General features: G+C 49.6%; 5 protein-coding genes across 5 annotated transcripts; 2 read left to right on the top strand and 3 right to left on the bottom strand.

Moving 5' to 3' along the window:
- Positions 1-209: 209 nt before the first annotated feature.
- Positions 210-1,765, bottom strand: N7506_008484 (uncharacterized protein; the record flags this gene model as incomplete). Its single annotated transcript, XM_056957777.1, has 2 exons — positions 210-1,408; positions 1,510-1,765. 2 exons carry the CDS (start codon positions 1,763-1,765, stop codon positions 210-212), a joined length of 1,455 nt encoding a protein of 484 aa, XP_056807167.1.
- Positions 1,766-2,827: 1,062 nt separating this feature from the next.
- On the top strand, positions 2,828-4,163 carry N7506_008483 (NCBP3 domain-containing protein; the record flags this gene model as incomplete). Its single annotated transcript, XM_056957776.1, has 2 exons — positions 2,828-2,926; positions 2,988-4,163. The coding sequence occupies 2 exons, from the start codon at positions 2,828-2,830 to the stop codon at positions 4,161-4,163; spliced, it is 1,275 nt and encodes a 424-aa protein (XP_056807166.1).
- A 1,154-nt stretch (positions 4,164-5,317) lies between these two features.
- Positions 5,318-7,366, top strand: N7506_008482 (putative glycosyl hydrolase; the record flags this gene model as incomplete). The annotated part of the gene is made up of 1 exon (XM_056957775.1): positions 5,318-7,366. One exon carries the CDS (start codon positions 5,318-5,320, stop codon positions 7,364-7,366), a length of 2,049 nt encoding a protein of 682 aa, XP_056807165.1.
- A 4,087-nt stretch (positions 7,367-11,453) lies between these two features.
- On the bottom strand, positions 11,454-12,398 carry flbD (putative MYB family conidiophore development protein FlbD; the record flags this gene model as incomplete). Its single annotated transcript, XM_056957774.1, has 1 exon — positions 11,454-12,398. One exon carries the CDS (start codon positions 12,396-12,398, stop codon positions 11,454-11,456), a length of 945 nt encoding a protein of 314 aa, XP_056807164.1.
- A 7,098-nt stretch (positions 12,399-19,496) lies between these two features.
- N7506_008480 (uncharacterized protein) lies at positions 19,497-24,483 on the bottom strand (the record flags this gene model as incomplete). The annotated part of the gene is made up of 2 exons (XM_056957773.1): positions 19,497-22,776; positions 22,832-24,483. 2 exons carry the CDS (start codon positions 24,481-24,483, stop codon positions 19,497-19,499), a joined length of 4,932 nt encoding a protein of 1,643 aa, XP_056807163.1.
- Between the last annotated feature and the right edge of the window lie 301 nt (positions 24,484-24,784).

The following is a 24,784-nucleotide window of genomic DNA, read 5'->3' as shown; positions in this document are numbered from 1 at the left end:
TCTCGATCGTGACAGGGTTCATAGTCAGGAGGGCTACATTCTGTAAACCGTAAATTTCTTATATACCCATGATCAATCAATCTATACGTTCATTTCAATCTACATTCGCTCTTACACTTGAATTGGGCAAGCATACCCTGTACGTCATGTCACCTTTGCGTGGGTAGAAACCTTGGAAAAGCAGGTATCATACGGAGTACATAAACTAGCTATACCTTCCAAACAACCACCCGTTTATCAAATGCGCCACTGATAACCCACTCTTCACGCACTGAGTTACCTCCTTCTTGGAGGACATCGACATATCCGGACCAGACAGTTCGTATCTTGCAGCCTGGTTCGTGGCCACCCTTCAGCAAAGCAACAACCTTTCCAGTCTTGGTTTCCACACCCCTCACCACGCCATCTTCGCCATTGACCCACACTCCAGATCCATCGGGTCGCCATGCCAGTTGTGGCGTAGAGTAAGCAGTCTGTGATGCGAATGTATTCGCCTGCACAAGAATGGCGGCGTCTTCGCGATTTTGAATCGCCAGGCTTGCCATTGCTTGAGACGCTTGGGTAATTTGATCAACTGTAGTCGAGCTGTCTGTCTCTATTTTCGCACTTGGGAACAGCAATCGCACGATCATGACCTTCATATGAGGCATTGTCGACGTAGCCACAGCCAGTAGACCAGGATCATTCGGGCTGAGGGCCATATGGGCAGGTGAGAACGCAACCCATGTATTAGAATGGGGAGCTAGGTTTTGTTGTCCAAGGAGTCGAGCTTCTCGGGGAGCCTCATCAGCCGGGGCATCAGCTGCTTCAACTTCGTAGTAATGGATGGAAGTAGAATCCCTGCGCGAGACCAAGAGTAGAAGCTCGTTGGTATCCACATGCGACACGAACAGAATTGATTCCGGGTTGGAAACGAGCTTGATGCGTGCAACAGGGTTGCCAATCTTCAGGGAAGAGGCATTACTCTCCTGGATGTTGAGACAATATAGAAGAACTGTGGCATCCCAGCCTGCAGTGGCAACCCACCACTTGGACGGATCAGTCTTATCTTGGTAAGTGACCACCTTGACGGCATACTTTGCATGATCCTTCCTGCTGTCCAATGTCCGGGGTCCGTGCTGGAGAAGCAGCTTTCCGGACATATTGGTCATGAGAATGTACCGTCCTTGAAGGATGGACACAAATGATAGCACGGGTGAATCAGATACACTTGGTAAGGAGCTGATGAGTGTGTTTCCCTTTTCTGTATTGAGTAAATGGACTTGTTTGTCCGATCCAGTGGAGACGATGTAGGATTGCCCTACATCATCCTCATCATCACCACCACGAGGGTTTTGCCATTGCTGTACAGATACCGCAAGCGGGTTTGCCGATGTTTTTGTGTCTAGAACGACAGGCTTTGATGGCGCTAAGAGTGGGTCAGATCATGAAGTTGAGTTCCACGTAAGGATGGCTTGTTGTGCAAACCCAGATCCTGAACACGAAATTAAAATGAAGGCTAGAACTCACCTGGTTCACTCCATAGGCCAGACTGTTCCTTGTCTTGACCGTATCGCTCAAAGTTTGCAGTCTGATCATAGGTCTTCTTTTCCTCGAGCAAGCTTTGGATGGTCCAGTCATTGATACCGTCTGGGCCCTGTCCCACATCAGATGCAAGGCCAGCCTCGCCGATAAAAGCCTCTAGCGTTTCAGAAAATCCATAATTGCGTAGGAAACGAGCAACTAAAGCGCTGGTCAAAGTGTCTATTGTTGCGGAGGGAGCCATGACTGGTTTTGTCGAGAGTGTGGTGAGGGAAGATTAGCCGGAGGCGTCAGTACCACCTGCGCTCTCCACCCGGCGGTTATACATCTGCCTCTCACTTCTTTGCTTCCAGCAACAAATTTTAGCCAAGACTATTAATTTGGTCAATTGTTAAACGGCACTTTTTTTTCTAAAGGATGAGATACTCAGTTGCATTGACAACGCAAAGGGCTATGTCTTTATCAAATTGTAGTATCTGACATCGCATACTCCGTATAGGTACCTAGTGACATCCATCCATGATTATCGTGATTGCTCTTGATAATGAATATCATTTCAATATGTAACGGTTTCCAATAATGATTGGACATCCAAAATTATTTAGATGTAGATAGGAAATATGAACATTTGCTCGAGGGTTGTTGTCTTGCTTCGATCGTCTATTTTTTTGTTCTTTTTGGAGAAAGGTGCGACACAAATGAGACTACTAGACCATTGTCATAGTTTTCAGCTTGTTTCCATCAATTCAATCAGCTGCAGGTATACTTCTCGTGCCTCTTTGGCGGGTATAGTATGGTCTACCGGTAGACATGAACAGGTATAGTCTCTCTTCGACGCCTATTTATTTGAAATAAAAAGATTACCGAGGCTGCAATGCATAATGCCAGCTGGATTTCAGCATTCCCACCTATTTACGGAGTATGCTCAACCATCTCCGGAAGACAGATGTTCATTGAAGATTTTCATCAAGGTTGCTGGCCTCGGCATGCATGATTTAGTACAGTATAGTGAGAGATCAAGATATCAGATGTATATGAGAGTTGAGCCTTAGAAGCATCTTTGATATCACATCGAATTGACTACCCAATCGGTTGCCTTGGAAGTCTTCAGTGTATCCCAAACAAACACTTTGGGATGTCAGAGCCGATATTATACGCTAGTCCTGATCGGGATAGCGAATCAAGCTACCGCGGGTCTTGACCGTAGTCGCCTCGCTCTCTCACTTCGTTCTTGCCCGCCATTCTTAAGGTCTGGCAATTGAACTCTCAGCCATTGATTCGACGCTGCTCACTCTCATCCCACAATATGGCGCTCAGCGAGACTGCGCCTGTCGCAGACATGGACATTGACATGGACCTCGACCTGGGACCTGAGCCCGAGCCCGAGCCAATTCAGATTCAGATGGTGAGTGTTGTCAGCGTCCGTGTGAAAACCTGACTGATTGCTGACTTGAATTGGATGTCAGGAACAGGCACCGGCCTCAAACCTCGACACCACCGTTGATCCCCTCACCGAGGAAGCGGTCTACGAAAAGGTTCACGTTCGCGGGGTCGACGAGATGACCACAGAAAACATCAAGCAGTTTGCTCGCGACTGCTCAGGCCAAGAGCCAGTGCGCGTTGAGTGGATCGATGATACATCCGCCAATCTCATATTCTCCTCCACCGAAGTTGGCCTCCAAGCTCTGGCTGCCCTCACCCAAGTCACCGAAGAAGAAGACGCGTCTTCCCTCCCCCCTCTGCGTCTAAGATCCGCGAAACTATTCCCGTCACATCCCGATTCTGTCCTCCAAGTGCGATCGGCAGTCAAGTCCGACCGCAAGCAAGCACGCGCCCATGAAAAGAGTCGCTTCTACCTCATGCACCCTGAGCATGACCCCCGAGAGCGCCTGCGACAGGAGTTCAAAGAAAGGCGACGTGACGACGATGGAGGCGAGGGCGATTATAGCAGACGCAGGTTTGACGACCGGGAGCACCGCCGCCGCCGAGATCGCGACGACAGCGAAAACTTCAGTGCCGATATGTACGGCGACAATGTGGGATCCGGTGGTTCTGGACGAGAGCGCAGAGGACGTGGACATAGCCAGAGGGAGCTTCTCCCCGACGCAGACCGAGCTAGTGGACGCCTCCGCAATCGCAGTGCATCACCAGGACGAGACACGTTGGAAGAAGAGCTAAGCAAGAGAGAAAGCCAAGATACCGGCAGACGATTCCGTGAGAGATCGCCACGCCAATCCCGCCGGAACCAAGGCAGAGAGCTTCTCGCAGCGGGCAGTGAAAGCACGTCGGGCAACCGCGAGCTTTTCCCAAACAAGACCACCTCCAGCTATATCAAGAAAGACCTCATCCCCACAAAGCCCAGCAATCATCGTCGGTCAGATGCGTTTGACGCTTCTCGTGTTCCCGACGAAGGCGCTCGCATTCGTGGCGCAGCTCGTGCATCCGGCGAAGATCAAGGGTTTGCCATTCGTGGCGGCGCATCCCAAGGACTGTCAATCAAGGGCAAGGGTGAGTCGGTACGCGAGTTATTCCCTTCGAAATACGGGAATGATAACAGCAACAATGCCGGCAAGGAATTGTTCAACGACACGTTAGAAGGACGCGGTGGTCGTCGACGTCGGGCAGAGGACATGTTCAGTTAAAAGGCCCGAGCAAAGTCCTCGAGGTGCATTACCATAATATTTAGGTTGATTGATGGAGTAGCATGGTTCATCGGCGTTTCACGAGGAAGAAAATGGATTTGTCTGATAAAGCTTTCATAATGACATACACTCTCAACTTTCCATGATGCGCAAAGTCTGTTCTCCAAGACATCGGAACAAGCCTGGAAGCTGACGAAATTCCAAGATTGCCAAAGGGGATTCTAGCAGCTAAAGATACAAAAGGCCTCTGAACATACTTCAAAACTTCTGAATATGGAGTACGGAGTAGACTTTCCAAGACTATGGGAGACATTCGTTCCGAGGTTTACTATAATACAAGCAACTATGATGACTGTCAAGGTCTTTTTGGATCTAGATCCATATGATAGACTGAAGTATACACACCGAAACCAGCAAATATCTAATGATCCACCTGGGCATGGATCATCTAAGTCTTTGATGGAGAGTCAAGGAAGAGCCCTGGAGAGCAAATGACAGATTTGTGAGAGTTCACCAAATAAACAGAGGCCTAGCCAACTGCCTTCCAATGTTGCTTCCGAGATGGTTTGTTTTCAAACAATAGTTGTCGTCGAGAGACTGCATCTATGTCCATCATCACAGTCCCACCTGAGAAGCATTGGAGGTATACTTCTCCAATCAGTCAAACCCATATACTACCCAAAGCAAATGTTCATATTTCTGTACCACCACCGTAGGTCATGTCTATTTTTTTGCTCCCCGCAACAGACATTGACAGATATTCGGGGAATGCACCTTGTCCATTTTTGGACAGGCGGAGATGTTGCCGTGATGCAACGAGAACTGTGAATTTAGCCTAATCACACGGGTAGACACTACCTATGACCTTGAGGTATTCAAAGACATCCCCACAGCACAGCACATCTGCCATTCCCAACAGCTTGTGGGCAAATGATACTGCTGTCTCATAGAGTTTGTGCATGGCTCTACGTCACTTGCTCAGATGCAGATATGGCTTCACACTCGTACTGCATGGTGAGGGGTACACGTCCTCTCCGTGATACTTAACCTTGCTTTCTCGACTGGATTGCTCAATTGCTAGGCATCATTCATCCTATGCTTATTATTACATCCGAATTGAAAGATTTTACCACAGTTAAAGCTGCATTTTCGATATGCTCTTCGCCGAAGACGACAAACTGGTCTTCCGTTTCGACGACCACATCCTCTGGATTCAACCTTGGGGAGAGAATGCTTTTCGCGTACGTGCCACAAGACAAGCCTCATTTCCGGACGAGGATTGGGCTCTTTCTTCCAAGCCTCCAACCTCAAGCCCAGCTATCACGACCTCCGACCAAGAAGCCACTATCACCAATGGTAAAATCAAAGCCACTGTCTCCCGCCGTGGCAAGATTATCATCTACGATTCGAATGGAAACAAACTCTTGGAGGAATATGCTCGTCACCGAAAAGACCCCATGGACCCAAAATGCAGCGCCTTGCTGGTTGAAGCTCGCGAGCTACGTCCTATACTAGGTGGCGATTACCATTTAACAATGAGATTTGAGTCCCTCGACCCGAAGGAAAAGATATTCGGCATGGGCCAGTACCAGCAGCCATACCTCAATCTCAAGGGATCCGACCTCGAGCTAGCTCATCGCAACTCCCAAGCCAGTGTCCCTTTCGCGATATCCTCTCTGGGCTACGGGCTCCTGTGGAACAACCCTGGTATTGGGCGGGCAGTTCTGGGAACCAATGTCATGAGCTTTGAGGCCTTCTCTACCAAGGCCTTGGATTACTGGGTGGTAGCCGGTGATTCACCTGCCGAGATTGAAGAAGCTTATGCTAAAGTGACAGGATACGTACCCATGATGCCGGAGTATGGTCTCGGCTTCTGGCAATGTAAGCTCCGCTACTGGAATCAGGAGCAACTGCTCGATGTAGCCCGGGAGTATCGACGTCGCAATGTGCCTTTGGACCTGATCGTTGTTGATTTCTTTCATTGGAAGCATCAGGGTGAATGGAGCTTTGATCCTGAATTCTGGCCTGATCCTGGTGAGTATCTTTCTAACCAATTCTATCCGGTTCCAGTATTATTGTTGTTTGCAGTTGTTAACGTGAATCCACTGACAATCTTCCCAGATGCCATGATCAAAGAGCTGAAAGACCTCAAAGTCGAACTCATGGTCTCCATCTGGCCAACCGTAGAAAATGCATCCGAGAACTTCCCCGAAATGCTAGAAAAGGGACTTTTGATCCGCCATGACCGCGGTATGCGAGTGGCAATGCAATGCGACGGGGACGTCACGCACTTCGACGCCACGAACCCCTCAGCCCGAGACTACATCTGGGCGAAAGTCAAGAAGAACTACTACGACAAGGGCATCAAAGTATTCTGGCTCGACGAAGCCGAGCCCGAGTACTCAATCTACGACTTCGACATCTACCGCTACCACGCAGGCAGCAACCTTCAAATCGGCAATATCTACCCGAAAGAATACGCACGCGGATTTTACGAGGGCATGACAGCCGAGGGACAAGGCAACATCGTGAACTTGCTCCGCTGCGCGTGGGCCGGGAGTCAGAAATACGGCGCGCTGGTCTGGAGCGGCGATATTGCCTCTTCCTGGAGCTCGTTCCGCAATCAACTCGCGGCAGGCTTGAATATGGGGCTTGCGGGCATTCCTTGGTGGACTACTGATATCGGTGGTTTCCATGGTGGGAATCCTGATGATCCTGCGTTCCGGGAGCTGTTCACCAGATGGTTCCAGTGGGGTGCATTCTGTCCGGTGATGAGACTTCATGGGGATCGTGAGCCCAAGCCGGAGGGTCAGCCTACGGCTAGTGGATCAGATAATGAGATCTGGTCCTATGGAGAGGAGGTATATGAGATATGCAAGAAGTATATTGGGATGAGGGAGGAAATGAGGGGGTACACGCGTGAGTTGATGCGTGAGGCTCATGAGAAGGGCACACCGGTGATGAGGACGCTGTTCTATGAGTTCCCGAAGGACGAGAGGGCCTGGGAGGTCGAGACGCAGTATATGTTTGGAGCCAGATATCTTGTTGCGCCTGTCTTGGAGTCGGGACAGCGTACAAGTAAAGTCTATCTGCCAGCTGGGGCATCTTGGAAACCATGGGATGGGACCAAGGTGTATGAGGGAGGAAAGGAGATTTTGATAGAGTGTCCAATTGATAGCATGCCCGTTCTCGTTCGTCAGTAGATGACGGAGGAGGCGTGAGTTGAGCGCCATACGACCAGAACTTGGGCATTTTGCCACCTCTGCTTCTCCTTCCAAGATTGTCAGGACCTGTCAGTACAAGCACTCACCTTCCTTCTTTGGCGAAGAACCTCATTTTTCTGGCTTTCGTATGGCGATAGTATTGCATCCAGTCAACCAGCCTGTGTTCGTTCTAAAATTCCAATATGTCTCTTACTGAGTTTGTCTCCTTCCAAGTTAGTACTGACGATGACGAGTATTGGCCTCCGCCTGGCCGAGCTTTTCAGAATCGCAAAAATTGTGCAGGGATCAAGAAGCTGGGGCTCGTCAAGCGCCAGAGCCGCATTAGGAAGGACCTCAAGAGCCAACCCCTTTGCTGCCACTTTGCCGCCAAAAAAACTCCCCCTGAGAAAGTCTTGTACTGTGTATAGAAGCGTTGACTCCATGATATCCGCAGTAAGCGTAGAGATACGGAGTATCCAAGGCAGCGAGCCAAACATGGCCAGCGCATTACTCCACTTGTGCAGCCCACAGAAAGTCAAATCGACTGGAAATGAGGTATCACGCCAACTCCGGCTCTGGAAACTTGACCAGAAGGAAAGAATCCCAAAAGAAAGGTGAAGATCCCTCGTGGTACGGAGTAGGCCATCTCGAAAACGGCCAGTCCGGAACAGCACAGCCACCCCGATAGCTAAGAAAGGCAAATGGAGGTGAGGTCCAGAGCTGCTCGAAAAATGAGGCGTTAGGAGGACCCGACTGTCTCAGGGGGGTCAACGGCTCAACACCGACTGGCGGGTACCTTTTCTGACCTCAGCGCGAGGTCAGTCTCCTTTGGGACTAGTGCGGTGCGGGCACCGAGATTCTCCGCTGACCAATCAGAGCTCGTCATCGGGCGCTTTAGTGGGACTGCCGCGGCTGTTGCGAACGCACCGATCCGCGGCTCGATCGATGGTTGAGCCAGGAGATGGTCTACTTCCACCTCATCCACTTACGGACTCTAGCGTCTTGCATCCTGAGTTCTTGATTTCAAGTTCAAATCACTTCTATGTACTCTGTACTCTGTAAGGGCTCGATACGAGGCTACGGGTCTGACGTTTTGAGATCGTGAGATCGATCGGCAGCGCAAAAATTGGACGAGAACACGCTCTACAGGGATATGTGGGTGTCGATCGTTTCCGGGGGCTTGGGTCCTAACGGGTACTGCAACCCATGGGTCGATGTAGATGTGTATATACGAGTATCACGCATGTCGGTTCAACGCGCTTTGCGAAAAAGAGATGGTTTTTTACGAATACTCCATGCATACATAGTAGAGTAGAGTAGTCAACGGGGTTCAGTCAACGTTACCCCTGACCCGTTCGTTCTTCTCCCATGGGTTTGTAGTTGTATCCACCCTGAAACGATACAACGGCTCGATCAGATCGCTTGGCGCCGTTTACCGTTCCCCTTTTCTGCCATCGTCAGATGCCGGCCCAAGCAGCTAGCGGCACTTTGAACTCTGTTTTCCTTTGAACCTCTGCCTTGGATTTTCAGAACAGGTTTAGCCTTCCCTTTCTTCCCGAGTCTGTCTTTTGCTGGGACTCTAGTGCATTGACAATGCGTCCCCTGCCCTGGTCAAATACGATTATTCAATTTTCATTCAAATACGATGTTTACTCCGTATACTCTGTAACTCTGTAACTCTGTACTGCCCGTCTAATACCGTATACTGCGAGTATTAAAATGACATCAGAGTTTTTTTTTCTTGAGTTCCACGGTCCGCATCCCGTCCGATCCACTCTCCCACCAAAGTACTATGCAGAGGGAAATGTAAGCTAAAATATTTCAAATAACATGCAGATCTCACAAAGCCAATGTGCCGCATTAATATCGCTAACATCGCTAACATCACACCGGCGCTGTTATTGCATCTGATTCGGTAGTTCAACCTCGGCAAACGATACACTATCACCTCCGAGCTGAGTGATCCCGTGTGTACTCCGTAATCCGTATTGCCGTGTGAGCGTATGGCTGGCTGATACTTTGTGCCCAGGTGGTATCTGCCTGAAGCCAAGTAGGGAATTTTGACTCCCTACTCCGTACATACTTGTGTACTCCGTACGCTTTAGTGTGTTACTAGTACGAGCCTGTCCATGATCTCGATCGATCTATGATGTTACGTGTGCTGTACAAGTATGCAGAGCGGCAAATCGGGACTAAAGACCACATGTGTGCATTGTAGTTTCAAAGTTCGACAGGTAGATTATGCCGTAAACACTTATTTTGGTTTTTTTGTACGGAGAACTTGTACTCGTTCTTCGATATTGTGTACGGAGTACGGAGTACTCCGTACCCGTATAGCCATACCCAGTACTGAATACTTCAATACCTTCAGGGCTAATACCCAGACACATCTCACCTGTTTCGAACTCCGTACTCCACAAATCGTACTCAATACTCAGTGATCAGTACACGTACTCTGTACGGAGTACACAAACAGTCAGATCCAAAAGCGAACTCAAATCAAAAGCAGAGCAACCTCAACGGTCAAGGCCCCAGCCCAACGCCTCAGTGGAAGCGGCAAGCACTCCCCGGGCGCGAAACCCCAAAAGCGGCTTGTACGGCTGGTACGGCTAGGGTGCATGCACGAACTCTGCGATTCATGTGAGACCAACCAAATCTCGCCTCTCAGCCCCGCCGTTCATCCTGTGGTGGCCAGTTCGCTCGATAACACCCGCTGATTGGCCACGCTCCTTCTTCTCAACGCTCATCCCGTCCGGCCTGCTGATGATTCGACCTAGACTGGAGACTGGTGCAAGAAACCAGATGGGCCAAGCCCGTTTGACTGGTTCTCGTCTCGCTTTCTCATTCGGTCACCCCTCTTCCCTTGACGTGGTATCGCTTAGGGCTAGCCACTTAGTTGCGCATTTTTACATGTGTACCTGTATCGAGTACGTGTACGGTGATCTGTGTGGACGGGGGGTCTCGGGTTTGCGAAAATCTTACCGCAGAGAGAGGCCGTTGCAGGTCTGGATGAGGGACGAAAAACCCACTCGCTTAGAGTTTGTGGTGATTCTTGGTCCCGGTGCATGTCACTGTCTTGTCTGTCACGGTGCAGGTTCGTGGTAGGTGCAGGTTCCATATACATGCATTTACATGTGCGATTCGCACGGAGTTTGGGTTACGTCTTCTGATCTTCTGATCTTCATTCTTGGTTCTTGGTTCCTGTGCATACAATGCATGAACATTAACCTTTGGGGTGGCTAGATTACCCGCTCTTTTTTGCTTTGGTTCCAGGTCTGAATCCCAGACTAGCTTCTAGGCGCATATGCTTTACTATGTGCAACGAGGTGGTAGTTTCTCAGCCCTCAGCTCTCAGCATTGGTTTTCGTGAACTCATGTCCAACCATGAAATCACAGACCTTGCCTTGTTAGACAAACCAGTGGGTCCTTACTTCCGTGCTTAGGCCGCCCTGACCAGAATCGGTCTCCCTTGCGTCCGTCCTCGTGAGCACAGCGTGTTTGGTGGCGCTTTCATCATGGGCATCCATGTCAAGGGGGATAAACGGTTGAAAGTCTTGCTTTTACAAGTGATGTGCTTGGTTTATGGTATTGGTAAGGTTTAGGCTCTTCATGCGCTCTGGCCAAAGCAGCCGTTGCACAGTACGAAAGTACAGGATGATCAGACAATGAGATGTATTAAATAGAATCGTAATGATTGGTACTATCAAATGAGGGCTGTTGATCTCCCCGATCTAGCCCAGGCCCGATTTATCAGGCGCTATCTAATTGAACAGTACGGAGTAGAACCAGAGATTACAGATCGGCATGTGAAATCAGTCCAAAAGACATAGGATTATTGCACCATATCATAGTAATACACATTAAGAGTATACAAAAGAAAATCGTAATACCTCCCAATAAACACAAAGCGCGAGGCTTTTGACAAAACAATGTACAACAGGGTTTCAGAGACCCAAGCGCAAGGGGGAATAAACAAAATCAAGTATAGAACAGAAGGAAAAAAGGATAAAAGAAACTCTTTGAGAAATGAGACTCGTGGCAATCATGAATGCAGGGGTATGAGTGGTGTGACTTTTAGTGTTTGGTTTCAGTTGAGAAGGCTGCTCACACCCATTCGGGTGTCACGAGCGGGCTCAGCTCTAGGGATCCATGACTTGGACAAGTCGGTTGGTTGGTGCCATGAGGCAAGGGTAGGCTGGTGGGCCATCCAGCGCTTAGAGGCACTCTCAGAGAGGGACTCTAATGAGCGAGCTGCGTAGCTGGGGGAGTCATCCACGACGTGCACGCTGGATCTCCGGCTCTCGTACTGCGAGCGCAGGTCGACTGGCAAAGGCAGGAGTTGCGGGGAGGGAATGGTGCGGGGCGAAGAAGAGCAGACGGAGTTGTGGTCAGAGACCATAGAAGGAGCCTCGCAGGAGTTCGTGTTAGAAATCTCCGAGAAAGCAGGTGAGGTGAGAGGAGTTTCGATCGGTCGGTTGATGGCGGGGAGAGTGTAGATGGGAGAGAGCTGGCGGGTAGAAGCCAAAGATTCTCTGCGGGAGTGGGAGAATTGTTCAGAGATGGCCGACTCGATGGAGTCAGTCCAGGATGGGCGAGATGAAGAGACGGAGAAGCGGGAGCGAGCTGGGCTCATCATTGAGGCGCGGGTGTAGGGCGCCTCAATGCGGCCGGAGTATGTGCGAGAGATGGTGGGGGTGGACAAGCCACGCTTCTTGCGGTTCATACTGCCATTCCACCAGTTCTTGACGGCGTTGTCGCTGCGGTTGCCAAGGCGGCGGGCGATCTCAGCCCAGCGCTTTCCCATCTCGTTGACCATGCGCTCGATCATCAGACCCTCATCGGCTGAGATAGGCTCCCGGTTGAGAGAGGGCTTCAAGTTTTGGTGGAAACGCTCCCGACATTGCTTGGGCGAGCGGTAGTGCATGTGTTGCGAAATGCGAACCCAGTTGTTAGGGCCTTGTTCCCGAACCAGTTGAGTGAGGAGTTGATCTTCCTCAGGGACCCAAGGTCCACGGCGATGTGAAGGAGGCATTATAGAATGTATAAGGTGGAGAGAGATAGGTGAAGGTTGGTGAGTACCGAAGTGAAGTGAATAATTGAAGTAGAAGCTGACGGGACGAGGTACTTTAAGAAGAAAAAGCCAATGTACCCAGGGGGACGGGTCCAAAAGAAAAACCAGGTCCCGCAATGAGAAGATCACGATCCAAGATCTCGGAGCTGACAGTTCGGAACAATACGTTATTTGATTTTTGAATTATGGATTTGGATTTTATAGAATTTCAATATTAATACATTTCAAATAAATTACCGCACTATTGTAATCTATAAGATCGTGGGGAGTGGAAAAATGCTCCGTTAGGATCTTCAGTACGACCCGGCAGTCCGGGCTGAAGGAAAACAGAACGCGTCCAGTATCGGAGTGATCGACCCTGAGCCCCGTTGCTGGAATTCCAAATCACCTTCTTTCGTCTTAGCTTGGGTGTTTGCGTTACAATTGCAAAGAGTACTCCGTACTCCGTCTAAGTATAAGCTATTCAGATGTATGGGAAGTATAGCCTGTATACTCCGTATAGTAGAATTGTACCTAATGTATACAAGTCTCCAAATCTGGCACACTAAACATGATGCAGAGCCTGAACCATGCTTTTCCATCCCATAATTGAGTCCGCAATATCGCAAACCATGGATGTGAACCCACAGACAGGGGTCAAAAAAAAGCCAGGGGCAGATCTATCCGAGTTGACAAGCGGTTAGACGTCCCGGATTCCCCTCAGCCAGCCATGCCAGCCCATGCACAACACTCAAGCTCGATGATTACGATCCATGTGCAATCGGGTATATACGAGACATTATTGGCCTGATCGAGCTCTCTTTGGGAGTTCTGCCCTGTTTAGATCCACAATGTGGAGCTAGAGTGGAGCGATGACCATTGACAAATTCTGACTCGGGCGCCGTCCGTGAAGATTTTCCCTTCTTTTTTTTTTTTTTGAAATAAGAAAAAATGGAAATATTATTAAATGGAAATAAATATATTATTTTTTGCTTCAATAGTATGGGGAAGTCGGTGGCCCCGTTCGATGACAGGAAGCTTCGACCCCGAACAACACCGACAGAGGTGTGGATCGGGTGAGATTCAGATCTCACTGCTGTGCACTATTGACTTTTTATAGAACTTCCTTTTTTTTTGAAGGTTCTACACGTATACTTCTGTGTCTTCACTGTTGATGTTGCGTATACTTGTATTTTCATATAGTCAAGTTGACTCCTCTCTGTGGATTCGTAGTGAAGATCAGAGCTCGCTTAAAAGAATTAATTTAATAACGAATACTACGCCGTAGAAGAATCAACAGTCAATACAAGTACAATCAGAGAACGCAGGGGCCACCTGCCAACTGTCAGTGACAGTTGACCGTGGATCGGAGAAAAAGGTACGGGAGTACCACGACACGAGACCTGACGTGCCCTTACAACACGAAAGAAACCAATCTACTTCCCGTCCCTCTTCCAAACTATTTCTGTTCTAAACGCTGGTGTACCAGAAACGATGCATCAAAAGGCGATCGGGATCGAGGGAGGGGATCGACGTGTGCGAAGTTTCCAGACTCCCTGGTTAGGCATGTCGCAGCTGAGATCTCCACCGGTGGAAACCGTTGAAACGCAAGCCACACCTTTTTTTGCTTTTTATTACCCAGTCGTGCGGTAGATTGTACTCCGTACTGTACTTCGTACCTGCAAGAGTATCGTCATACTTGTTTGCCGTGCATTGTTCAATCCCAGCGTCTGTGTAAATGCAAAAAATACCGTATTGAGACTTATAGCCCTGTTTTCGCAAGCTCTCATTCGTCCCCCATCTATTTGTCATTGTGAGTGGGGCTTCCCGTTCAAGTAAAGATAGGCTTGCGGTTATGGACATCGCTCGTACATCTTTAATTTATTGGATTTTTTTAATCTATTTCACACTCTGGAGTGAGCTGGGGCTCTCTCTGGAGCTGGAGAACTCCGTCAACCATCCTCTGCCGCGCCTAAATATACACACTACTCCCGTGCTACAGAATGATTTGAGATTCGTGTCAAGGGCTATCTATAGACTGGGTGGACCAACGAGACATTTAATCTATATTCATCTCCCCCCTAATCGCTCAATAACGTTGTATAGCTCAATTAAGTCCGGGGTGTGAAACACATTCAGGGAAGCACCCATGACTTCTTTGTGTAGCCATGTGGACAAGGCCTCGTGTGGACAGTCAGATCGGATTTCCGTACCTCTGGGAACAAAAAAGCCGTTGCTGAAAGGATAAACCCGTCGTCTTGGGATGCAACATCGACTAGGGTGTACCCGAAATTCGACCTGTCACTTTTTTAGATTTACAGTCTTTCTTTTAGGAATTACCGTTTACACTCAAGGGAGACAATAGTCTCCTTGTCTGTCGGCCAATCAAAGACACGGTAAGTATTTGAGATCAATCCTGGTCGGCCTGCAAGGATCACCGCTGATCACAAGTCCCGTGCACGCCTCGAGATTTAGATTAAATGTTTGATACTGGATCTGATAGTGAGGCAGAGCTGGTGGGTACGGGTGGGATGGGAGGAGACGAAGGTGACAGGATAAGGGGGAAGGAGAGGAAACTGACATTGTATGATATCTACTTACTATACTCCGTACTTTCAACATATGAAATGATATCTGAATAGCCTTTGAACGTCAAGTTGGAAGAGTGGAGCGAACGGTCTCGCAGCTTCCTGACTGTCGGGCCTCTCTCGCATGGCTCTGCAGGGAGGCCCGAGCACAAGCGTTCCTGTCACCCCTTTTCCCGCCGTTTGGGTCACGTGTTGACACCTCGTATGGTAGGGAGTACACTGCATATACTCCGTACTCCGTACTTCAGGTAAGAGAGACCCATCGTGTATAAAAACTAGCTGCAAAGTGGATCCCACTCCAATAAAATCATAGCTGTCCAATTACCCTTTTCGTAATGATATACTTGTTTGTATAGAGACTCCTTCCCAGCTCAGCCATATACGAAGAAAACACAGGAGCAAGAAGGAATCAACCCGTGATCTCCGGGGTTACAGTACAGCGCATCAAGTGATTAGAGAATTATGCATAGGAAGGAATGGGATTTAGAATTGGTCAAGACACCGCGATTGGTGGGTCCCGGGCTTTAGCTCTCGGGCTTTACATCTCGGGGACCACTCCCATGGTGCCCGATCTGTGGGAAACCGTTTGGGCCTATGCTGTCACACCTTCGTAACTTCAACGGGATCTACATAGATTGAAATCCTACTCTATTTCGTTTACTCCGTACCACTGGGCATATTCTGTTGACCACGAAAATGTACAATGCAAGTTGCATTCCGACGGTATTCTCCGTATACAAGGTAAGCAATATATACTCGCTCCGTCTCGCTCTCGCTTAATACTGGTAAGCGAGCTTAGCTTGTATCCGATTATATTACACGGAAAGCGGAGAGAGCGAAGGGGCCATGTGTGTCAAGGGCCCGCTCCGCGAACCCGTCCGCGGGTAAAGGGGAGACCACTTTGGCTACAGTAAACTAACTACAGCTAAAACTCGTGTATGTGCACGGAGTACGGAGGACGGAGTACCAACCAAGATTTTCAGCGCACATACTCGTAAGCTCGTACGGGTCCAGGGTTGTACACACAAGTTTGAACTATAGACTATTAACCAATAATCACACAAAATCCGACGACAAAACCCGCGCCAACCCTATCTATCCGGTCTAAACCTAATCGTCCCAGCGTTAAGGGACACAAAGAACCCATTCAATCGGTATCTCCATTTGTCTACGGAGTACGGAGTACAACTATGTATTTCGCTGTTCTTTTTTTTTTTTTCCTACATCCTGGATCCTGGAATCAACTATTGGTATATTTTGTTTTTCCCAGTTTGATGGTACACTGCACCCTAGAAAGAAGGATTTTGTCTTGGCCGTTGAAACAAATGTCCAAGAACTGGACAGCGTCATCTGAGTTGGTCATAGCAGCACTCTTTTTAGACACTTGCATGACTTGGGAGGCGAAGAGGGGCGATGAGTGTCAAGGGTGGAACCAGGACGGAGCAGTTCCTGCCCGTCCACGGCAAATACCATAGCAAATTTTCGTAAAGTCCACCAGACCCTCTTTGAACCTGACCTTTTTCTCGGTTTGGTGTTGGCTTGAAACGAAGAGAAGGGGGCCAAAACCACTATTCTAGATCATACCTTATTGTTCCCCCCTTTTTTTTCCTTTTTTCTTTCTTTTTTCCTTGTTTCTCTTTTTATTTAAGCCTCGTTTCAGAGCGGGCTATGGTGAGACTAGTGGGTTTGCAGAGCGGTGCGAAGGCGCGTCACGTAACGGCCATTCCGTTCCAAGGTTCCATGGTCGTTTGAGGCTTGAATGTGCCACTTGTCCACCTTACCTATTTGGGCGCATATTTGCGAGCTCATGAATCATGAACGTTTCTGGTATATTCGGGTTCCAGACGATCACTGGTCTCAAGATTGAGGAGATCTCGGTCGTGTTTGGTACTATTTTTGCCCAGCTGATCGCCATACTATATTCCAGGCAGAATCGGTTGATTCCGCACTTATGACAGAGCACGTGCCTTGGCTTCATATACTCCCGGTGCAGCCCTATAGTAATTGTGCTTTATATTGCTCCTCCATGTTTGCCTACACACTGTCTAAGATAAACGAGATTTTCGCTTAGGTTAATATAAACGGTTTCCACTGGTTCCAGCTAATTTTCTTTTCCCGTTACCTAAGTTGATTCCTATATATATCTCTGATATATCCAATCTCACTCAGCACCTGGGAACCTTAGGATGCCATAGTATCCATACTGGAGCGTTCAATTCCAACCTTGGAAATAGTACCAAAAGCCACTTAAGCCATTTATCAATTTAGTCGGCAACCTTGGAATTATCCCGGAACTACTCCGTACCCCGTAAACCTTGGAATATTTGCTGAACAGCACCCAATCGACCGATCCAACGCCAGTATGGATCTCTGTGGCGCACATTCACCCGCGCCACACCAGTCACATCACTGCATAACCGACTCACATATGCCGGAAGCCATCACCCCGATAGTCGCCAACGATTCTTCCAGATTGGGATATGATACCGCACATGGAATCCAGACTGCATGACTCTCGTGGGAGTTAGGAAGTGAACGGGCTTACTTGGCTGAGACCGTGACGACAACGAGGTTTGACGCAAGGGATCCAATTACGACTCAGGGGGGCGCACGAGGATTGAAAGTCATAACCTTGGAACCTTGAAGCGCTTTGTTCGTTGTAATTTTCCTTTTTTGTTGTCGGTAACGTTGGATGCCCGATTCAACGGCGCTTTAAGGTTCATCGGTTGATCATGACTAGCATATGCATCGTACATCGTTCTTTTGTTCACTTTTCGTCTCGAGTACTGCGTACTCCCGTATCCTCTGTATACAGTGGGAGTCCCGTCTCCGTTTCTATCTATCCATGCTTTGTATATTCCAGGCAAACGGATGTCCAGACCCATGTCCCTGCCTCCAGATCCCAATTGATTCCCGACACTCGTGGACCGAACCATGTGGGAGCTTGTCTGGAAAGCTGCAGATGAGAGTGATAAATCGACGGCTATGCGCATGTCTTAGATTGACGCCATGGTCGAGGAATGTACATGTGAAATTTGCCATGCCGTATTGAGGGTATTTACATACAATGCCCAGCCCTAGAGTCATGGAGATGTAGACCAGTCACGTACAAGTATATCGATGTGGCCCATGGCTGCCTTGCAACCCTTGTCCAGTTTCCTGTCTGGTCACAGCCTTGCTGCACTGCGCGGTATCCAACGCTCTGGTATGGCGTCTACTCCTTGTATGCAGAGACCCTGGTTTAGCCCCAGTCACGCACAGATGGTGGACGGATTGGGTAGAGTTGTTCAAGTTTGGTTTGGGGTACTCCGTAATGAGTTGCTCAACGGGTGCTTGGACTCGCTTTGACTTTGAACACTTGCCTGTAACGGGATTGATCTGTCATTCATGCACGAGACAAGTGTCAGTGAGGCGATAGAGACATCCAATGAAGCCTTCAGGGAAGATCGAAGCGAGGTAATTTTGACGCCATAGCCATCTTGCATGCAGATAGCAAGCTAGGGGATGTCTTAGAAAGAGCCCTGCTACTGAGCAGGGTGGGACTCTGTTGTCCCAGTGACTGATGTCTTAGATCGGAGATCATGTCTCCGATCTATTGGACCGTTTGGGTGATATCAGACCGAATCATGTCCACAGGATGGCTTTGTGCTGCTTCACGCGGGGACCTGGGCAGGTTGGAGAGTCGAGCCGCGTATACCAAGAATCGAATGTGACATACTCCGCGGATACATTCCGAACTCGTGTGATATCTATCTAATAAGTCAACTTGGTCATGGTGTGCGGAGTACTCCGTACTCCGTACCAAGCTAGTAAGATGCAGTCTGACCTGCAGTACAATGAGGCAAAAGTGGTGATAAGCCTGAATAGACTAATGCAGTCCCAATCAATGAGAAGCCCTCAAGGTCTTGGTGCTTTAAGCCATTCTTTCATGCCATGTCGTCTCATACGCTTACATATTGATATGAGCTAGGTTCATGCAGTGTTCCTGCATTGGTCGCCTCTACAAGCCTCCCCGAGGTCACATATCAAAATGGTATGTGTCGTAGCAAATATCTCATTGATGATATCCATCATTCGAGTGAGGGACAACTTTGGAATGGCACTCAGCACCTAACACCCAGACAAGGAAAGCAGAGAATCAGAACCAACTAGGTATTGCACACCACCTGGTCAATCGGGAGGGGCGAGAGGGAGAGGGAGAGAAAGCAAGGCGCGGAAGACCGTTAGAAGACTCGATCTGATATTCAGTCTATTGAAACCCCTAGAAACTACATGTCTCTAAAAGAACGCCTGTCCAAAAGAAAGCCATGCGCTTAATGTACGTATACAGCACAAATCAACCGTGAGGGAAAAGAAATCCATTATGTAAATGACTCGGTCATCCAGACCGAGCCATAGAAATGCAAATGAACCCAAATGGAATGTCGTCAAAGAAGGAAAAAAGAAAAAGGGGGAAACAAAATCGCTCAAGGGGTATATATCGCAGTGCTCATCATAACCAGATATCGCCTTCTTCGCCTTTGACCCACTGCGCCCAAACAGCCTCGTAGGCGTCTTCCAAATCACGCACCCACCGTGCGGTATCAAACAATTTGTTCCTGTATCTGTCGCGGAACAGCATCTGTCGGATTTCCATGAGTCGACCGCGACCTTGACCAGTGGAGGAATGTTGGAGGTCGTAACATAGCTTGATCGCTTTGTTTTCGTAGTCTTCGTCCGAGGATGCGATGAGCTCTTCACGAGCGCGCTGCCCGGCATCAGAATTGGGCAATGCGCTGCTGAGGATACTGCTCGCCATTCGGGAGCACATTTTGTATTTGTATCGTGGGAGGGTTAGGAGTGGCGTGCCACTCCAAAGAACGTCTGTTGCTGTCGTGTGGGCGTTGCATTCTGGCGTGTCAAGGAATAAATCTAAAATCTTTGCTCGGGCGATGTGGGTATTTTTGGGTGCCACGTCTGTGAAAATGATTCGTGATGCAGTCTCTTCTCCGGCCCACGCTTTGGCAGTGTCGCGTAGATTCTGTTCACCCAGGTCTGGGAAACGGAGTAGCCAAAGAATGGCCTTGGGAATCCGTGCGAGGATCCGCAGCCATGTTCGGAATGTCGTGGGTTCAATCTGTCCATGCGTTAGGTGGGTAAGTTTGATACGTGGGGTTGAATGGGGACCGACCTTGTACAGCTGGTTGAAATTACCCAAGATAATGGTATCATCACTCAGATTGGGGAATAATTCTTTGCGCATTCTCCAGCGCCGGGCTTTTTCATCTTCCCAGGTAACGTGCGTTTCGCCCGCGTCTGGGGCACTTTGTCGGTGATCACAGCAGAAGAAAGTATCACGGGTGAAGACAATCTTCTCCCCGTAGACCCAATCTTCCAGGTCCTCTCCGTTGTCTTCTTCCAATGGTCGCTCCTCGATCCGCGTGGTGCGTCTTCCTGGGCTCAGTGTTTCCGGGGGAATTGAGAGCTGGTCAGCAAGTATATAGTCGCACCATTCGGCACCAAGAGTGCCGGCAAATCCCATGAAAGACATGTGAATGGGAGCCGGGCGAGCGGCAAAGACTTCGTTACGGGCTCCTCGAGTGTAGCCGTTCAAGTTGACCAGAATGTGAACTCCATCCTCGACAATCTGCTGGACGAGCCGGTCGACCGGCCATGCACTAGCATCATGAAATACAGGTGCTTCTTTCTCGATCTGTTGTCGGTGGACGGATTTATCACTTGCCGTCGTAGCGTAACAATATGATTTGACCCGCGAAGGGTCATGGAGTCCAAAGACCGATTGCATCAAATGTGCAAGGGGATGGTTGTTGAAATCAGATGACACATACCCTACACGAAGGTATGGAGCAGGCGGGGCAGGCGGAGGGAAGACTGTCTGAGGAAGCCAAGGCAGTCGCAAGGTTGAGGTTGAGATCCGCAACCCGTTCCGCTGGGAGATCTGGCGAATTTGTTTCGCCGACAATGGACAAGTGAAAGTGTGGAAAGGGAGAACTGTAGGGGCGTTTGGAGCAGAGAGAGCCCCAGGCAGCTGGGGCCGGCGATACTTTGCAGCAGGATAGTCTTTGCCGTAGATATAACGATCTTGATACCATTGCCAGGTAAGTGACCGAATCGCACGCTCAACAAGGCGCACGATCCGGGATCCTTCCCATTTTTGTCCCGCCCAAGACTGAAACAGTTTTGCCAAAGACACTCGATGCGCACCGGCAAAACGGGTGGACTCCAAAGCTGGGGCCAACTGTACAGACAGCTGTTCTGCCGTAGTGGCAGTCAACATGCCACGGCCCCAAGATTCGCCTTCCTTGAGCTGACGTTCGACAATGTCAACGACTCGCTGAATCCATCCCCATCCTACATCGCTCTTGACGGAGTCTCGAAGCATTCCTTTTTCATTGATATGCCATCTATCGCGGAACCCACGGGTATTGGCGACCCCGCCACGGCCAACCCAGTTGCAAACCGAGTTCAAGGCGTTGGCTAGTCCGCAAACCGCCTCGGCGAATTCGGGATTGACCTTGACGGCGCGTCTGTAATATACGATTGCATCGTTGACTTTCCCAGCATCTTTGACGGCATTAGCCAAATTGGCCAGGGCGATATCAAAATTGCCGTCACACTGTACTGCCTGCTCATACATCTTGATAGCAGCATGAAGCTGCCCGATGTCTTTGAGCAAACTGCCAAGGTTGGTATAAAGATGCGCATGCCGCGAGTCTAGGTGCAAACCATAATTATAGTAAGCCAAAGCGAGGGAGACTCCACTTCCAGGCATGACGCCTGGAATTTCGGGGTGCTGAACCTCGCCATTCGGGCGCACCAAGCCCCTGGCTGGCGGGTTATTCTGAATACCAGCCAACAAAATTCCAACGTTGTTGGCGGTTGATGGGCTGGGTTGGAGGGAAAGGGAGAGATAGTACAGGGCTAGGATGTCTCGCACGCCAGGTGAGGACCTAGGTGCTCCTGACGAGGAAACATTAGACATGCCATCCTGGTAAATCTTTGCCAAGGAAAGAAGGGAGTTGCTAGTCGTCGAAGTCGCCGCGTTGCGGGCCATGCCTTCAGGGACATACTGCAATCCTGGCGGTATGCCTCCTCCGGGGAAAACAAGCTTGGCGGTCTTCAAAGCTCGATCTGGATACAGCAAGATGCTTTCCTTGGACTCGTGCTCAGACTGGGGGATGCCATTGTTTGGCCCGGAGAATGCAGCAAAAATTTGTTTGATGATGCTTTGGATACCATGGCGTCTTCGCCCAGCTGCGATGAGAACAGCATCCTCAAACGCCGCAGCAGCGGCGACATTATCTCCAAGGGCATACAACATGTTTCCTTTGGCATGAACCAAGGCAAGCATCCTGCCATTATCGGTGCCTGCAATTGCATACCCACTAGTCGCAAAACCAATAGGCTTTGCATCTGGAGAGCCTGGCGCTAATTGAGGTCTCCCCATGTCATCATCATAGTCAAACGATGCCTTGTCAAACATGTTCACGTCAGAGTGAGTGCTTTCCGCATCGCTTTCGGGCTCACTTGCGTGTTCGTCGGTCTTGAAACAATCGCCGTCTTTCGGGTGGCGCAGAGACTTTTGAACAAAGTCAATTATATTAACAGCTTCCTTTCCTCGTTGACTGCTGCACAGTAAGCCTATCAAATGCTCAACGGCTTCGAAAAAGCTCGGGCGCAGTTTCACTGCTCGTAACCAGTTCTGCAATGCCTCTTCCCGACGATCAAGTGCCAGGAGGGTGGCAGCAAGATTGGAGATGGCTTCCACATGTCTGCTTGTTTGTTAATTTCGGCTCTCCCCAAAAAAAAAAAAAAGGATACACTCACGTTGAGTCACGGGTGATGATCCTAGAGTACCATCGCGTGGCTTTGTTGTAATCACCCAAGCCATAGGCCAAGCAGCCTCCAAGAAGCATTCCATCGATCCACTCCCAATGACTTTCCCCGCATAGATGGGAGAGCATATCCAAAGCGGTTGCTGCATTTGACATGGGCGAGCCCTCGTTGAACAACGACCCACGAGCTCGCGTAAATGGCGATATACCCGGAGCCCCAGTGTCGCGAATTCCGAGCATGTGGGTATCGGACCGGTTCTGGGCAAATTGATTCAAGGATGGGCGGCGGGCATGCCCACGGAGAGGTGCGGCATGTGTAGGGTCGTTGGATCTCTGATTGCCCATGGCATCGATATTGTGCCTTTGTGAGTCATATTGGCTTGATGGATAGCTATTATGACGTGTGAGGTCCGGGGCATGGGCTTGAGAAAAGTCAAGGCCCGGTTGCCTCGGTGGTTTGGGGTATATGCTAGGTTTCATGATGCGAGGGTGACCGTCCGCGGTCCCGTTAGACATGCTGTTACGGCGGGCTTGGTGAATCGTTGCGAGGAGGTCAACGTAGACACCATGGGCCCACGATAGAACCTTTTCTTTGAACTCTGCATTTGCTGCAGTTGCAGGTTCCGGTGGTTGGAACCCATGAACAGGCTGCCGGTTGGGCCAAGCTGTGTCATTATTAAGTGGTTGGTGTGATATTGATGGTAGAGGGCGATTGGCGCGAGCGTGAAAGGGTAATTGTTCGGAGTGTCGTGGTGGAAAGTGAGTCTTCATCAAAGAATCTGGATTAGGCAACCCAGGCATGGAGTGACCCCATGGAAAGCCCGAGTCAGAATGACTGACCAGCGGAGCTTGAGGTTGATTAAAAACGGGCTGGTTCAACTCGTAATAAGGCTGGCCGGGGGTGGCCAACTGTTTTGGAAAGGGCGTCGGGGATTCGAATCGAGCATCGCGAAACGCAGCCGGGCGGTATGGGATATACACACCATCAGGCCAGTATGGGCCAAAGGGCCCAGTACCTGCCGAAGCAGTCGGCCCGAGACACGACTGCAAAGTGGCAGGTAGGACCGTGGGTATATAGGCCCCATTGTGCAAGAGCATACGCTGGTTTCCTTGCAAGGGCAAGCTCTGATTCAACATCGAATCGACTCCCGGTGGATAGTTCACTGGACGAACCCAACTTGTTCCATTCGCATCTTGAACTACCTCACTTGGAATCGCATTGCCAGCCAGCTCGTTTTTGAAGACGGGTGGGAAATTCGAGGCTGCCTGGTCCGACCTGTGCCAATTCTCCGACTGCATGGCCGGGTGAGGGAAGAACTGGCCCGATTCCGGCGTGACCAGGATATGTTTGGATGCCGGAAGTTGATTGGTATCAATGGGTGTTCCATCGTACCCCGCAGCCAGAGTTCCGTTGGGAGTCTTCCTTCTCAAGGTGTGTTCCACGTTCGCGCTGGAGCTGGAGCCGGACGCATCGCGGCTATCAAGTCGCTGGACAGGATGAGGTAGTTGTAATCGGGATCGAGACATCGGATTGAAAAAAAGTTTGGGGTCGTTTCGGAGGGGGTCATTCGCATCGTACGCGTGAAGATCGTGTGTGCGGTGGTGTGGTTGAACCGGGTGAAATGGCGCGACGGACGGGTACATCTTCATCTAAAGAGCGCCCTGAAGCCGGAACAACGACTCAAGTCAAGATTAAACATTCAAAAAGCATGCTTGAATCGTTTCCGACACCTCATCATGTGAACCAAATCTAACGGGCGCAAACCAAGTTAACCGCACGGCACTTGGATTCAGATCGTCATCGAAGTCGAGATAAAGCACTGAAGATAAAAGTCGAGAGGTCGAAAGGGGAATCGTTCAGTGGGAAGGTTCAGACGCAAGGGAGAGAATGTCCCAGTTCACGATGCTGGCGTCCAACCAATGACGAGCGATCTCGATCTTGGCA

The sequence above is a fragment of the Penicillium brevicompactum genome (assembly GCF_028827555.1).
Source record: "Penicillium brevicompactum strain IBT 35665 chromosome Unknown utg000006l_segment0_segment0, whole genome shotgun sequence".
Taxonomy (NCBI): domain Eukaryota; kingdom Fungi; phylum Ascomycota; class Eurotiomycetes; order Eurotiales; family Aspergillaceae; genus Penicillium; species Penicillium brevicompactum.
Note: the sequence above shows the minus strand (reverse complement) of the source record. Positions and strands in the feature narration are given on the sequence as shown.